A 17,975-nucleotide genomic window follows, 5' to 3' on the forward strand; every position below is an offset into this window, starting at 1 on the left:
CTATCAGTGCAGCCTCATCAGTGCCTCCCTATCAGTGCTGCCTCATCAGTGCCCATCAGTTCAGCCTATCAGTGCCCATCAGTGCAGCCTCATCATCGCACATCAGTGAAGGAGAAAAATTACCTGTTTGCAAAATTTTATAACAAACTATGAAAAAAATATATTTTTTTAATAGTTTTTTTGGGGTTTTTTTTCGTTTGTTTAGCAAAAAATAAAAACCCCAGTGGTGATTAAATACCACCAAAAGAAAGCTCTATTTGTGTGAAAAAAGGTACATGTTGCATGACCGTGCAATTGTCAATCAAAGTGTGACAGCGCTGAAAGCTGAAAATTGGCCTGGGCAGGAAGGGGGTGAAAATGTCCAGTAGGCAAGTGGTTAAAGTCTATCTAAAACCAAGAAGCAAAAACCTGGTAATTCTACAAATAACAAACTTCACGTCCCATTTCCTTATGATATCTATGGGGGGCCGCCATGGTTGTCATACAGGTTGGACTTCAAATGTGTCTCTCTTTGTTCATCCCCATTATATGGTAATTGATAGAGTTAGTAGTTTACAAAAGAAAGATTACATTTCATTTCCTCTCTGTTTAGGCCACGGGAAGTGACAAGGACACTGTATTTCTGGCAGGATAAATCAGGCATTTTCTGTACTTGCTGAAAAGGGAAAATAAATGCAGCTGCTCTATCTAAGGTTAGCTAATCTGCAAGACATAATATTTTGGTTTTTGGATTTAATCCATATGTAAAATAAGAAAGGACAGTAATGGGCTCATCATTAGAGATCATTCATAAAGGAGCAGTACAAACGTGGACAGCAAAGATTTACACTATACTGTAAATATGTGGCCAATGCTCATCACTTGGAAGTTTAAACCTTCCATTCAAAAATGTTGTTGATCCATACTGGAGAACATGGCACATATACTCTAGCTAATCATTATTATTACAAGAAAACCCAGAACACGAAATAAAGTGTAATATATAACAACTTTGTCTTCAGACTCCACAATCTCTGTGCTCTGAGAGCTGCCTCTCCGGATTCCAAAAACTTCGACATAAAACAGGACAACCCTGCTGTCACCAGTGTGCGCCCTGCCCGGAGAATGAGATCTCCAATGAAACTGGTTGGTAGATCGAATATTATATAATGTGTAAGTTCTACATTCACTTTTCCATGTGCCTGGTGGACTCGGCCTGCAGTCTTGGATTTAGTTAAATAGAGCATGCTCCAACAGCAGCATTATACCTCTAGTGTACACATTGGTCTTTCCCCAGTAAAATCCCACCTCCAGCATACACATACAGATTGATTTTCCCCAGTAAGATCCCACTTCCAGTATACACACACAGATTGGTCTTTCCTCATTGAGTTCCCACCTTCAGCACACACACAGATTGGTCTTTCCTCATTGAGATCCCACCTTCAGCACACACAGAGATTGGTCTTTGCTTACTGAGTTCCCACCTTCAGCACACACACAGATTGGTCTTTCCTCATTGAGATCCCACCTCCAGCACACACACAGATTGGTCTTTCCTCATTGAGATCCCACCTTCAGCACACACACAGATTGGTCTTTCCCCATTGAGATCCCACCTTCAGCACACACAGAGATTGGTCTTTCCTCATTGTGTTCCCACCTTCAGCACACACACAGATTGGTCTTTCCCCATTGAGATCCTACCTTCAGCACACACAGAGATTGGTCTTTCCTCATTGTGTTCCCACCTTCAGCACACACACAGATTGGTCTTTCCTCATTGAGATCCCACCTTCAGCACACACAGATTGGTCTTTCCTCATTGAGATCCCACCTTCAGCACACACAGATTGGTCTTTCCCCATTGAGATCCCACCTTCAGCACACACACAGATTGGTCTTTCCCCATTGAGAGCCCACCTTCAGCACACACACAGATTGGTCTTTGCTTACTGAGTTCCCACCTTCAGCACACACACAGATTGGTCTTTCCTCATTGACATCCCACCTTCAGCACACACACAGATTGGTCTTTCCTCATTGACATCCCACCTTCAGCACACACAGAGATTGGTCTTTCCTCATTGAGATCCCACCTTCAGCACACACACAGATCGGTCTTTCCTCATTGAGATCCCACCTTCAGCACACACACAGATCGGTCTTTCCTCATTGAGATCCCACCTTCAGCACACACACAGATCGGTCCCACATGGAACGTCTTTCCTCATCGAGATCCCACCTTCAGCACACACACAGATTGGTCTTTCCTCATTGAGATCCCACCTTCAGCACACACAGAGATTGTTCTTTCCTCATTGAGATCCCACCTTCAGCACACACACAGATTGGTCTTTCCCCATTGAGATCCCACCTTCAGCACACACACAGATTGGTCTTTCCCCATTGAGATCCCACCTTCAGCACACACACAGATTGGTCTTTCCTCATTGAGATCCCACCTTCAGCACACACACAGATCGGTCCCACATGGAACGTCTTTCCTCATTGAGATCCCACCTTCAGCACACACACAGATCGGTCTTTACTCATTGAGATCCCACCTTCAGCACACACACAGATCGGTCTTTCCTCATTGAGATCCCACCTTCAGCACACACACAGATTGGTCTTTCCTCATTGAGATCCCACCTTCAGCACACACACAGATTGGTCTTTCCTCATTGAGATCCCACCTTCAGCACACACACAGATCGGTCCCACATGGAACGTCTTTCCTCATTGAGATCCCACCTTCAGCACACACACAGATTGGTCTTTCCTCATTGAGATCCCACCTTCAGCACACACAGAGATTGTTCTTTCCCCATTGAGATCCCACCTTCAGCACACACACAGGTCGGTCTTTCCTCATTGAGATCCCACCTTCAGCACACACACAGATCGGTCCCACATGGAACGTCTTTCCTCATTGAGATCCCACCTTCAGCACACACACAGATTGGTCTTTCCTCATTGAGATCCCACCTTCAGCACACACAGAGATTGTTCTTTCCCCATTGAGATCCCACCTTCAGCACACACACAGGTCGGTCTTTCCTCATTGAGATCCCACCTTCAGCACACACACAGATCGGTCCCACATGGAACGTCTTTCCTCATTGACATCCCACCTTCAGCACACACACAGATTGGTCTTTCCCCATTGAGATCCCACCTTCAGCACACACACAGATTGGTCTTTCCTCATTGAGATCCCACCTTCAGCACACACACAGATTGGTCTTTCCTCATTGAGTTCCCAACTTCAGCACACACACAGATTGGTCTTTCCCCATTGAGATCCCACTTCCAGCACACACACAGATTGGTCTTTCCCCATTGAGATCCCACTTCCAGCACACACACAGATTGGTCTTTCCCCATTGAGATCCCACTTCCAGCACACACACACAGATTTGTAGGTGGTGTGCAGCTGCAATAATCCATGCAGTCAGGTGCAATAGAAAACCTGTATTGAAGTAATGTAGCATCTTCACAACAAACCCAGAGGGGCGCCTGCCCAACTGGGTACAGTCATGGTTTCAAACAATGTGAAGAGAACAGGTATCAGCTGGGTTGACAGCATCTGGTAACAGAGTGGAATGCAACCTGGATGTCTTGTGCCCAAGGGGGATGAGGTCTTAGGGAGTTGCAATCCTAAGCTTTCCCTCCTCATCAGAAACCTTTCCCTACTGCTAGCACTGTCCCTAACAGGCGGGGTACCTGTCCCTATTCTACCAACTTGCAAAAGTGCTCCCAAACTGGGAGCCAGAGCCTTAAATAGGCTCTGTATGACTCAATATGGTTGTTGGGGTCACATGGGCTACAGCATCCAATAGGATAGCTTCCCCAGTGACCTAGGAAACTATAGAGGAACCCTGTTCCCCTTGACTCCCTCTCCAACAGTGCCACTGCTGAAGCGTGTCACCTGCAATGGAGAAAGTAGACTTCACTTGCCCACACCCCCCCCCCCCTTTAACGACGTTCAGACCGGAGGATTTGGCTGCTCAATGACCAGGCCCTATTTTGCGATTCGGCACAACGGACAATTGCGCGGTCGTGCGACGCTGTACCCAAACAAAATTTACGTCCTTTTTTTCCCACAAATAGAGCATTCTTTTGGTGGTATTTGATCACCTGTGCGATTTTTATTTCATAAACAAAAAAAGAGCGACAATTTTGAACAAAATAATATTATTTTTCACATTTTTTTATATGAAATTCTCAAAAAAAAATGTAAAAATCAAAATGTTTTAACATTTTAGGCCAATTTGTTTTCTGCTACATATTTTTGGTAAAACAAATTGCAATAAGCATATTTTAATTTAATTAAAAGTTAGTGCGTTTACTAACTACGGGAAAGATTTATGTCATTTTTATTGTTTTTTTTGTTTACTAGTAATGGCGGCGATCTGCGGTTTTTTTTTTTGTGGGACTGCGACATTGCGGCGAACAGATCAGACCCCTAACTGACATTTTAGACACTTTTGGGGGTACCAGTGACATTACTACAGTAATCAGTGTTAAAAATATACACTGTTACTGTAATAATGACACTGGCAGGGAAGGGGTTAACATTACATAAGTAATCACAGAAACATGCAATCCTATATAGCAGGATCACATAGCCTCTGTGATCACTTCAGTGAGAATGACAGACGGCTGTGTTTACATCAGCCTTCCGTCCTTCTCTCACTGCTGCGGGAGATAACGAGTGGCCAGCGGCCAGCGGAGCCGCCAGTCACACGCGCTGGCTCCCCAGGTAACGTACAGGGGCGGGAGCGCGTCACCGGCCGCGTGTGCTCGCCCTCTACAGTCTCCTGAGCGAGGGACGTAGGGCTACGTCGCTTTGCCCAGCAGCGGCAGAGTGCCGCAGTAAATGTACGGTGGGCAGGGCTCAAGTGGTTAACAACATGAAAAACAACAATAATATTAGTAATAGAAACAAAATTAGAGTAAAGTTAAGGCAGAGCAATGAACAATTTCAAACAAGACAGTCAGAATATCTTGCAGGTAGTTGCCCGCAGTTAGTCAAGTTCTCTTGACTCTCATTGGAGTCACTTGGTAAAGGTTCAACAGTAGGCAGTGATTAAGGGGCCTTAGGTGACAAAGAACCAGGTGTGTCTTTTTCTTCCTCTTCACCTGAGCCCACAGTCAAGTTTTCAGATAAATCAGTACAGTCTGTGGGGTGAACAGGCCCTTAGGGCTGTTGTCAGCAAAGTCTTCAGGCCAAGCTTTGGAGGCCGGAGATTTGAGTACGATGGGTGGCAGGAACCAGTAAGTTGGAGCGTCATGCACTGGGGGAAGGTTTGCAGTGTCAAATGCCTCCCAGTCATCGGCAGGTTTCCTGGGGCAGTCACCCCACAACACACAAGGTCTCTTCTTCAATGGGTCAAGCCTCTCCGAGATCAGGTCATAGGCCGGGATAAGTGGGAAATGTTGCCACACCACCTGGTATGGTGTATGCTCCCAATTGGGCTCCAGTTTGCTTTGCCTGGTGTGTTCAGTGTTTTTTACCAACACTAGGTCCAGATGGTTCACAGGTTCCTTTAAAAGTCTTAGATAAAATTATAGTATCATTGAGGTAAACAATAGTAGTACATTCTTGAAAATTTAAATCCCCAAGACATCTCTCCATTAGGTGCTGGAAGATTCTAGGGTTGTTGCTGAGACAGAAGGGCATGCGATTAAACTTTAACAGTCCCAGGCGTTCTTCTCCCGGTCCTGGTCCTGTACTGGGATTGTCAGTTGGCACTGGCCAGGTCCAAGGTGGAAAAGAACTTGGCATGCCCAAGGGCTATTAAGGATTCCTCAATCGGAGGAAGGGGGGTAAGGGTACATACGTTAAGTTTGTGATAGTCCACACAGAACCGTAGACTGCTGTGGTGTCATGTTTACATGTTTTTGGCAGGGTACAAGGTCCTTATATGGGTTTGATTATGGAAAAATATGTACATTTGTAGGGACCCGTCCTCGGTAAGGCTCCCATTATATGGTTGGAACCAATCCTCGGTACGGCTCCCATTATTAAGGTTGGGACCCATCCTCGGTACGGCTCCCATTATTATGGTTGGGACCCGTCCTTGGTACGGCTCTAATTATTATAGTTGATTGTATCTGTGAGAATTTGTTTGTCTCCGAGTCCGTGTTTGTTATGGCTGGAGGCCTAAACATTTGTACATAAAAAGGGACTCTTACCAGATGATGGAGAGATGCAAACATATAGTGTATAACCCTGGAGTCCGTTAGGTCAGCTTGTAGGAGAGAATTCACAAGAGGAATAAAGCGACCATCTGCTTCCAAAGTGTGGGGATCTAGAGGCTTCCACTCAAGGGGATATCGCCACCAAGAACATGCCCAAGGAAGAGAAGGGGACTATAGTGCATTACCTCACTTTATTGAACCAATAAGAAAGAGTAACACTTACATTTTCAGGAGAAAAAAACAGCATATGTAAATTTTGGATCGAGGACCTCTGCAGTAGTCCGGGATCATAGGCAACACGGCTAGCTCCCCCCGACGCGTTTCCACTAACAAGTCAGCTTCTGGGACTGGAGCTGTAGCCGTGCTGCTCGCATCTCTCATGTAAATAGTGTGGCTGATGGACACTTCCGGTGCGGCCGTGGCGAGGACCCGGAAGTGTTGTGACGCACTTCCGGTTCAAATGTTAGCCAATCAAGGTATGTTGAGATGAAGACCCGGAAGTTCTAAAAAGCGCTTCCGGAGGCTTCTACGGCCAATCACATCGGATGTCAACAAAGCTAATCATCCATAACACCGGAGTATAAAAAACATAACTGTTCTTATCGGTGCCAGAAATATTGGAATTATATATAAAGGCAAGCGATTTCATCTGTCTATATAAGTATCAAAAAGGAATCCATTATAAATAAAAGGCAGACAGAATTCTCTTATTAGAAATATATGACAGATGTGAAATCTATTCAGTTTTTATTAAAAAGGGTTTAAAATTAACACATAAATTCTCTAAAAATACCACAAACTTGGTCTAAGGACCCGGAAGTGGCTTTGATAATTATGGCTAAAGCATTTAATATATAAAAATATGTAAAAAGTGTATAAAAAATATATAAAAAAAATTTTTTTTTTTTTTAAAAAACATCTTGGGTCATCAAACGTTGTGTAATTTTTGGGGTGTATGGCACCAAAAGTCTCCATCCGCCAATTTCACATTTATATAAACGTATATGGCCTAAATGCTAATAAAAACATATAATGACATTATAAAAACTTAATGTAGGTTCTTGTTTCAAACATAAAAGAGGAAAAGGGAAGGTAATAAAGCAGGGCGGGAAGGGAAAGGTAGACCAGAAAAAACTTAGAATGTTATTATCCTATGTGGGTGTGTGGTTATTCATTATTGATGTGGGCATTAATGTCCCATTCCACATTCATACCCCATGGCTGATAGCATTTTAGTTCATGAATCCAAAACGTCTCTCTCCTGGAAATAGATCTCTTCATGTCACTCCCCCTCCAATGTGGGGAATAGCACTCAATCACGACAGCTTTCAAATTTGAGTAGCTTCTATTGTGACACTTATCATGATGGGAAGAGAGACTATGACCAGGGAAACCTATTTGTATATTGGTGAGATGTTCACCTATTCTGATACTGGGGGTCCTGATCGTTCTCCCAACATATTGTAATCCACATCCGCACGTTAGGAGATACACCGCCCCTTTGTGATGGCAAGTGGTAAAGTTTTGGATATCATATTTTTTCTTGGTAACGGTAGAGTTGAAGGACTGAGTTCTCTGTGTATTCAACTCTTTGCAAACCCGACATTTCTTACAGGGAAAAAAACCTTTCATATTAGAAAACATTTTCGGGATGGTGGGTTTCTCTACTGGAGTAGGGGCAATAATGTCCTTCAAATTCTTAGTCCTCCTGAAAATAATAGGGGGTCTCTCAGGAAGTGTTGGTCCTAGTATTTTGTCTCCTTTTAATATATGCCAATACTTCCTGAAGGTGTGATTGACCCACCTATAGCCAGTTGAAAATGAGGTAATAAAGGCATATTCAAACTTAGAGAAGGCACTTTCTGGTTTGGGTTTGGGCACCACTAACTCTTTTTGAGGTACATTTTTAACTTGAAGGATATTCTGTTCCAGAATTTCCTCTTTAAACCCCTTTTCCACAAATCTATCCTTCAATATTTTACTTTGCACCTCAAAATCTTGGGAGTCAGTGCAGTTACGACGTATCCTCCTAAATTGGCTAATGGGGACCGAGGTTAGCCAGTTAGGGTGATGGCAGCTATCTAGGGAGATGAACCCATTCTTGTCCGTGGGTTTAAAGAAGGTTCTCGTACCAAATTTACTTCCCATCCTGTATATAACCAGATCTAGGAAATTTATGGATGTTTCACTGAACTGATACGTGAGGCGAATGCCCCAATCATTGCAGTTCAGTCTATCCATAAATAATTGAAGAGAAGAGATGTCACCTTTCCACAGCAATAAAACATCATCTATGTATCTTCTCCATAGAAAGATGTTGGGTTCTCTAGCGGCATAAATGTTGCGGTCCTCCCAGAGTGCCATAAACAGATTGGCAAGGCTGGGAGCAAATTTAGCTCCCATTGCCACGCCAGTCTGTTGTAAATAAAAATTCCCACCGTAGAAAAAATAATTATGCTCCATTCCGAATTGTAATAACTCAAGAATGAATATTTTTTGTTTAAGTGGGAGGTCGTAATTGCTTTCCAAAAAAGTGCTGACTGCCTCATATCCCATCTGGTGAGGTATGATGGTATACAGGGATGAAACATCCGCTGTAACCATCAATACCTCACCTTCTACGTCCAGGTTTGTGAGTTCCTGGATGCATTGGGACGTATCTTTCAGATACGCAGGGGTTTGTTGTACCAGAGGTTGGAGGAAATGATCCACGTATTTTCCTATTCGGGAGGTCACCGAATCTATACCACTTATTATTGGACGGCCCGGAGGTTTAATTAAACTTTTGTGGACCTTAGGTAAATAATAAATAAGTGGGATTCTCGGGGCTAAAGGAACAAGATGTTCTTTCTCTTTATCATTGAGAATGCCCTCTTGGTGACCCCTCAATATCAACCGCTCTAGTTGTCTCTTGTATGAATAGGTTGGATCATTGGGAAGGATCCGATATGTGTCGCTGTCAGACAGCAAGCGATCCATTTCCTCTATATAATCATCTTTCTTAAGCAGTACAACTCCGCCTCCTTTGTCAGCTGGGCGGATAATTAAGTCTTTCCGTTCACACAGTGACTTAACTCCTGTCATTAAATCCTTCTGACGGTGATGGTGAAATTTGGCTTCATCTAGGTCTTTCAGAACAAGGTCTTTAAATACCGTAATGTTGCTACTTTTTACACCTGAAGGGTTGAAAAGTGAGGCATTTTTAAGTTTGGTATGGGTATATGGAGAGACTTGATAGCTGGTATAGTTTCTTTCCCTAGCATTTGATAGAAAATGTCTCTTCACATTGAGTTTTCTGACAAATTTGTGCACATCAATAAATGTGTCAAATTTGTTGATACCTTTCTTTGGTGCATATTTTAGGCCTTTATCGAGGGTACGTTGTTCAGAGTCTGTTAGCGTGATTCCACTTAAATTAAAGATGCCCTGCCCTTTCATCTTTTTCTTTTTCCGGGAGTCACCTCCTCTGCACCCCCTCGTTTTTTTCTTTTGCCTTTGTTGTGGCCCTTCCCTAAAAAACCCCTCGGTTTCTGGCTAATGGGGGTATTTTTTTGGTAATTATTTGGAGGTTCATACTCATCGTCTTCACTCTCTTCGGTGTCTTCTTGCAAAGATTCATATCTGTTATGAGACACTAGCTGTCTTGGATCTTGATATGAAGGTCCAGGGTAGTTTCCTTCATAGTCCAGGGAAGATCTCCTGGATGATTTAGGAGAGGGTGAGGCATGATGTCTAGTGGGTTTATGACCTTCCTCTTCCCACCTTAAGTTTTTCACTTGAGGGTGTTTAGACCCTTTGACACTGTTTCCCTTCCCTTTTAAGGGAGCAAACTCTTTTAGGGGTTTGAATTTGGAGTAATGGGCTCCAGACGTGGAGGGTACCGCGTCTCCCATAGAAGGGAGTTTTTGGTTATTGGAACTCATAGTTTCCTGTGTCTCTTTGGAATTGGTACCAGTAGCCTCGGGATTAGCTAAACCGCTAGAGGTGGAGCCAAATTTCTCCCCAGTGTTCAATTGCCATTTGAACACACGGGTGGAGTTATAATCTTCCACATCCCGAAAGTACTTTTTTCTTTTCTTTATTTTTTGTTCCTCCTCCTCCATGGTGAGGATCTCTCTAAGTTCTTTAGTGTAAATTTTGTAGGCCTCTTCTTCTTTGAATGGTGTCAGTTTCTCCTTAATTTCTAGAATCTCCTTGTTGAGTCTAATGGTTTTCCTCCTTTTTCTATCAACAAGGAAACTTAGTAGGCTAATGCCTGCTCCATTGAAGAACTGACTCCACTCAAGAAGCTCTGTGTCCCCTTGATCGGGATTAATGTTCCACCTGAGGCTACGGGGAACCATTTTTTCATCTATATATTTCTCTAGGAAGACTATATCCCATGCGGCATGTAATTCTGCCACCATTACATTTTTTAGTCGCATGAATATTCCTCTGAGATCAGTGGATTCAGATTTATTTCTAATGAATACATCATCCACTGCTAGTTTACGGGAACTGTGATATTCAAAAATATCCATTTCCAAAAGGACGCAGCTAACCTGTGTAGGTGTATGATCAATGGTGAAAAGAAAAATAGGTGCGCGAACCTTTAATGAGAAAAAGAGTGGAAAAAAGCAGCACTGAAAAAATATAGCCACTTCCGGGTCCTTAGACCAAGTTTGTGGTATTTTTAGAGAATTTATGTGTTAATTTTAAACCCTTTTTAATAAAAACTGAATAGATTTCACATCTGTCATATATTTCTAATAAGAGAATTCTGTCTGCCTTTTATTTATAATGGATTCCTTTTTGATACTTATATAGACAGATGAAATCGCTTGCCTTTATATATAATTCCAATATTTCTGGCACCGATAAGAACAGTTATGTTTTTTATACTCCGGTGTTATGGATGATTAGCTTTGTTGACATCCGATGTGATTGGCCGTAGAAGCCTCCGGAAGCGCTTTTTAGAACTTCCGGGTCTTCATCTCAACATACCTTGATTGGCTAACATTTGAACCGGAAGTGCGTCACAACACTTCCGGGTCCTCGCCACGGCCGCACCGGAAGTGTCCATCAGCCACACTATTTACATGAGAGATGCGAGCAGCACGGCTACAGCTCCAGTCCCAGAAGCCGACTTGTTAGTGGAAACGCGTCGGGGGGAGCTAGCCGTGTTGCCTATGATCCCGGACTACTGCAGAGGTCCTCGATCCAAAATTTACATATGCTGTTTTTTTCTCCTGAAAATGTAAGTGTTACTCTTTCTTATTGGTTCAATAAAGTGAGGTAATGCACTATAGTCCCCTTCTCTTCCTTGGGCATGTTCTTGGTGGCGATATCCCCTTGAGTGGAAGCCTCTAGATCCCCACACTTTGGAAGCAGATGGTCGCTTTATTCCTCTTGTGAATTCTCTCCTACAAGCTGACCTAACGGACTCCAGGGTTATACACTATATGTTTGCATCTCTCCATCATCTGGTAAGAGTCCCTTCTTAACACTGGGTGCATCACGTGTACATTTGAGCACTGTCTGGATCACCGTTTGGGAAGAGGTTACCCTTATCCTTCATCACTCCCCAACCTCACTATATTCTTTGGATTTTAAAGACTTTTGCACAGTCTCATCATTTGGAATATAGACTTTGTGTTTAGCTGAACATCAGCAATCACCATTTTTGTGAATATTTGTGTTCCATAACTTTTTAGCGCACTCTGTAATTGATGTTTTTCATTTGTTACAACCCCTCACATATTTATATTTTTTCAGTGCTGCTTTTTTCCACTCTTTTTCTCATTAAAGGTTCGCGCACCTATTTTTCTTTTCACCATTTGTACATAAAAGTAGTTCTCTAAATAAAGTTCTCCAAATAAAATACCAAAAACAAATCTCAACGTGGAGGTGTTGGAGGCAACATTCCACGCCATACAATGTACCAAAGGGAGGGCATCAGCATTTTGATGCTGTTGTCTAGGTCTATGTTCTACCACAAAATTGAACTCCTGGAAAGATAGGAACCACCTGGTTTTTCTGGCATTGGCCTGCTTCTTTGGCTCATCTAGGTCAATGGGGCATAGTTAGACCCTTGGCAGAATCTCCTACTTAGTAGAAAGTTCTGTAGAGAGTCCAGAGCCCACTTTATGATGACATACTCTCACTCCACCTCAGCATACTTTTTTTTTTCGATAGCGGTCAGCTTTCTGCTGAGAAAAAACACAGGGTGTTCTTCCCCACTGAACTTTTGAGACAGGACCACTCCTAAGTCCTCACTTGAAGCATCTGCCTGCACTACAAATTCTCTTGAAAAATCGGGAGCCCTGAGCACTGGATGCTGGCATAGTGCAGATTTAAGCGTCCAAAAAGCATCTTCAGTATCATCATTCCACTGTATCATTACTGACCCCCCTGCCTTTTGTCAAATCCATCAATGGTTCAGCAATGGTGGCAAAGTTGGGGACAAACCGCCAGTTGTAGCCAACTATTTCCAGAAATGCTCTGACCAATTTCTCTGTTAGGGACGAGGCCAATCCTGTATGGCTTTCACTTTGTTCATTTGGGATTTTACCAGTCCCCTACCCACATTGCACCCTAGGTACTTGGCTACCTCAATCCCAAATGCACACTCTTCAGGATTAACTATAGACCCATATTTCTTCAAAAGAGTCTAAGATAGGACTTCCAATCAGTACTATAAATCAGGTCATCCAGGTAGCCTGAAGTGTATTGCTGATGAGGGTGTAGTGTCTTATCCATTGCCCTTTGGGAGGGGATCGGGGCAGATGGCATCCTCCTATTTTGAAAATGGTGCCCTTTGGGAGGTGATCGGGGCAGATGGCATCCTCCTATTTTGAAAATAGTCTTCAGGTGTGGGAAATACAGTTTTCTCCCTGGCTCCCTTGGTTAGGGGTATCTGTCCGTACCCCTTGGTGAGGTCTAATGTCTAATATCGGACTTAAAGCTATGACTTGTGTTCTTCTCTGATCATTCATTGTGCTTTTGAAATTTTGGCAATATCAGTGACGTATCGGATCAATTTCAAAGCCACATTATTAGCCATACTATTCCACCTGACACAGTTCACACAGTTCACACAGTTCCTGAACTGCTGTGGGGGGGGGGGCTTAACTTTTGGCATTAAATGGCATTAATGAACTCATAAATTCACCATCTGGATTAACTGCAAACAATAGTTGTTACAGTGCCTTGCGAAAGTATTCGGCCCCCTTGAACTTTGCGACCTTTTGCCACATTTCAGGCTTCAATCATAAAGATATAAAACTGTAATTTTTTTGTGAATAATCAACAACAAGTGGAACACAATCGTGAAGTGGAACAAAATGTATTGGAAATTTCAAACTTTGTTAACAAATAAAAAACTGAAAAATTGGGCGTGCAAAATTATTCAGCCCCTTTACTTTCAGTGCAGCAAACTCTCTCCAGAAGTTCAGTGAGGATCTCTGAATGATCCAATGTTGACCTAAATGACTAATGATGATAAATAGAATCCACCTGTGTGTAATCAAGTCTCCGTATAAATGCACCTGCACTGTGATAGTCTCAGAGGTCCGTTTAAAGCGCAGAGAGCATCATGAAGAACAAGGAACACACCAGGCAGGTCCGAGATACTGTTGTGGAGAAGTTTAAAGCTGGATTTGGATACAAAAAGATTTCCCAAGCTTTAAACATCCCAAGGAGCACTGTGCAAGCGATAATATTGAAATGGAAGGAGTATCAGACCACTGCAAATCTACGAAGACCTGGCCGTCCCTCTAAACTTTCAGCTCATACAAGGAGAAGACTGATCAGAGATGCAGCCAAGAGGCCCATGATCACTCTGGATGAACTGCAGAGATCTACAGCTGAGGTGGGAGACTCTGCCCATAGGACAACAATCAGTCGTATACTGCACAAATCTGGCCTTTATGGAAGAGTGGCAAGAAGAAAGCCATTTCTTAAAGATATCCATAAAAAGTGTAGTTTAAAGTTTGCCACAAGCCACCTGGGAGACACCAAACATGTGGAAGAAGGTGCTCTGCTCAGATTAAACCAAAATCAAACTTTTTGGCAACAAAACAAAACGTTATGTTCGGCGTAAAAGCAACACAGCTCATCACCCTGAACACACCATCCCCACTGTCAAACATGGTGGTGGCAGCATCATGGTTTGGGCCTGCTTTTCTTCAGCAGGAACAGGGAAGATGGTTAAAATTGATGGGAAGATGGATGGAGCCAAATACAGGACCATTCTAGAAGAAAACTTGATGGAGTCTGCAAAAGACCTGAGACTGGGACGGAGATTTGTCTCCCAACAAGACAATGATCCAAAACATAAAGCAAAATCTACAATGGAATGGTTCACAAATAGACATATCCAGGTGTTAGAATGGCCAAGTCAAAGTCCAGACCTGAATCCAATCGAGAATCTGTGGAAAGAACTGAAAACTGCTGTTCACAAATGCTCTCCATCCAACCTCACTGAGCTCGAGCTGTTTTGCAAGGAGGAATGGGCAAAAATTTCAGTCTCTCGATGTGCAAAATTGATAGAGACATACCCCAAGCGACTTACAGCTGTAATCGCAGCAAAAGGTGGCGCTACAAAGTATTAAGGGGGCTGAATCATTTTGCACACCAATTTTTCAGTTTTTTATTTGTTAAAAAAGTTTGAAATATCCAATAAATTTCGTTCCACATCATGATTGTGTCCCACTTGTTGATTCTTCACAAAAAAATGACAGTTTTATATCTGTATGTTTGAAGCCTGAAATGTGGTAAAAGGTCGCAAAGTTCAAGGGGGCCGAATACTTTCGCAAGGCACTGTATATGGAGTTTGTCTAAAGATACTGTAGATCTCAGTCCTGCTAGCTGTGTAAAAGTCAACAAGGCACACACGAGGAAAGGAAGACATAAAAGGGTACATAGACCCACAAAAGATCACCAGCACCTGACACAATTTCAACCTTTTCTGGTGATTCTTTTACAAACAAAAGTTATTTTTCTTTGCTTTTAACTTCTAGACAACCTGGGAAATCATCAGAAAACTAAAGCATGTGTGGGACCAAAAAAAAGAAAAAAGTACATTGTCCTATCTTGTGTTGAATCTTCTTCTCTGTCACGTGATACACCAATTTATTTGCTGTTCTTGGCTTCAGAAAAATTCTATATAACACAATATCCAACTTAAAGCTATGAATTGTGTTTTTCTCCATTCATTATGTCTTTGAAATGTTAGTAATATCAAGTATATACCTCTTGAAACTGTCCTTTACGATAAGATCTCTTTTTTCCTCTTTCAGACATGAAAAAGTGTTTTGAGTGTCCGGAGGATCAATGGCCAAATGAGAGAAGAGACACCTGTATACAAAGAACAATTGAGTTCCTGTCTTTTGGAGATACATTGGGGATTTCTCTTATCTTTATGGCTCTGTTATTCTTTTCTGGAACTATAATCATGTTTGGAATATTTGTGAAACACAAAGACACTCCAATAGTAAAAGCCAATAACCGGAGTCTCAGCTTCATCCTTCTCCTCTCACTCATCCTGTCCTTCCTTTGTCCTCTGATGTTCGTCGGACGTCCTACAAAGATCTCCTGTCTTCTTCGACAAACTGTTTTTGGGACAACTTTTTCGGTGGCAGTTTCTTCAGTTCTGGCTAAAACAGTTACCGTTGTTCTGGCTTTTACTGTTACCAGACCTATCGGTAAACCAAACCAATGGCTGAGGAAACAATTCTCTGCTTTTCTCCTGATTATTTGCTCTTCTGGGCAGCTTGTCATCTGTGTCTTCTGGTTGGCCTTTTCCCCACCATTCCCAAAGTATAACAGCCAAGAGGTGGTGGGGAAGATGATATTACAGTGTAATGAGGGCTCTGTCACTGCTTTCTACATTGTAATTGGCTACATGGGAAGTCTGGCCATACTTAGCTTTATTGTAGCGTTTTTAGCCAAGAAACTTCCAGACACGTTCAATGAAGCTCAGTACATCACATTTAGCATGCTGGTCTTCTGCAGTGTTTGGATTTCCTTCATCCCAGCCTACCTCAGCACTAAAGGGAAATACATGGTGGCTGTGGAGGTCTTTGCCATCTTGTCCTCCAGTGCTGGACTCCTGGGCTGTATCTTCATTCCCAAATGTTACATCATTCTACTGAGGCCAGAGCTGAATGTGAAAGCCACTGTAGCCCATAGAAAGACACTTAAATAAAAAATATACCATACGCATTTCTTAAAAAGTAATGCTGTGAATTGTGGATAACAAATTTGAGAATGTAGACTGTTATTTGGTAAAAAGCAGTAATTGTGATAGGTTGTATAAATACAAGTATATATACAGTGCCTTGCGAAAGTAATCGGCCCCCTTGAACTTTTCAACCTTTTGCCACATTTCAGGCTTCAAACATAAAGATATAAAACTGTAATTTTTTGTGAAGTATTAACAACAAGTGGGACACAATCATGAAGTGGAACGAAATTTATTGGATATTTCAAACTTTTTTAACAAATAAAAAACTGAAAAATTGGGCGTACAAAATTATTCAGCCCCCTTTAATTAATACTTTGTAGCCCCATCTTTTGCTGCGATTACAGCTGTAAGTCGCTTGGGGTATGTCTCTCAGTTTTGCACATCGAGAGACTGAAATTTGTGCCCATTCCTCCTTGCAAAACAGCTCGAGCTCAGTGAGGTTGGATGGAGAGCGTTTGTGAACAGCAGTTTTCAGTTCTTTCCACAGATTCTCGATTGGATTCAGGTCTGGACTTTGACTTGGCCATTCTAACACCTGGATATGTTTATTTGTGAACCATTCCATTGTAGATTTTGCTTTATATTTTGGATCATTGTCTTGTTGGAAGACAAATCTCCGTCCCAGTCTCAGGTCTTTTGCAGACTCCATCAGGTTTTCTTCCAGAATGGTCCTGTATTTGGCTCCATCCATCTTCCCATCAATTTTAACCATCTTCCCTGCCCCTGCTGAAGAAAAGCAGGCCCAAACCATGATGCTGCCACCACCATGTTTGACAGTGGGGATGGTGTGTTCAGGGTGAGGAGCTGTGTTGCTTTTATGCCAAACATAACGTTTTGAATTGTTGCCAAAAAGTTTGATTTTGGTTTCATCTGACCAGAGCACCTTCTTCCACATGTTAGGTGTGTCTCCCAGATGACTTGTGGCAAACTTTAAGTGACACTTTTTATGGATATCTTTAAGAAATGGCTTTCTTCTTGCCACTCTTCCATAAAGGCCAGATTTGTGCAGTATACGACTGATTGTTGTGCTATGGACAGAGTCTCCCACCTCAGCTGTAGATCTCTGCAGTTCATCCAGAGTGATCATGGGCCTCTTGGCTGCATCTCTGATCAGTCTTCTCCTTGTATGAGCTGAAAGTTTAGAGGGACGGCCAGGTCTTCGTAGATTTGCAGTGGTCTGATACTCCTTCCATTTCAATATTATCGCATGCACAGTGCTCCTTGGGATGTTTAAAGCTTGGGAAATCTTTTTGCATCCAAATCCGGCTTTAAACTTCTCCACAACAGTATCTTGGACCTGCCTGGTGTGTTCCTTGTTCTTCATGATGCTCTCTGCGCTTTAAACGGACCTCTGAGACTATCACAGTGCAGGTGCATTTATACGGAGACTTGATTACACACAGGTGGATTCTATTTATCATCATCAGTCATTTAGGTCAACATTGGATCATTCAGAGATCCTCACTGAACTTCTGGAGAGAGTTTGCTGTACTGAAAGTAAAGGGGCTGAATAATTTTGCACACCCTATTTTTTCAGTTTTTTTATTTGTTAAAAAAGTTT

General features: G+C 42.5%; 2 protein-coding genes across 2 annotated transcripts in view; both read left to right on the forward strand.

Moving 5' to 3' along the window:
• LOC309550283 (uncharacterized protein) overlaps nucleotides 1–17,975 on the forward strand; it is a 1,519,274-nt gene that overhangs the window by 1,193,469 nt on the left and 307,830 nt on the right.
• Nucleotides 1,018–16,375, forward strand: LOC309549997 (vomeronasal type-2 receptor 26-like; the record flags this gene model as incomplete). The annotated part of the gene is made up of 2 exons (XM_082250471.1): nucleotides 1,018–1,125; nucleotides 15,468–16,375. The coding sequence occupies exon 2, from the start codon at nucleotides 15,470–15,472 to the stop codon at nucleotides 16,373–16,375; it is 906 nt and encodes a 301-aa protein (XP_082106597.1). The 5' UTR covers nucleotides 1,018–1,125; nucleotides 15,468–15,469.

The sequence above is a fragment of the Pelophylax lessonae genome (genome assembly GCF_965119305.1).
Source record: "Pelophylax lessonae genome assembly, chromosome: 3".
NCBI classification, from domain to species: domain Eukaryota; kingdom Metazoa; phylum Chordata; class Amphibia; order Anura; family Ranidae; genus Pelophylax; species Pelophylax lessonae.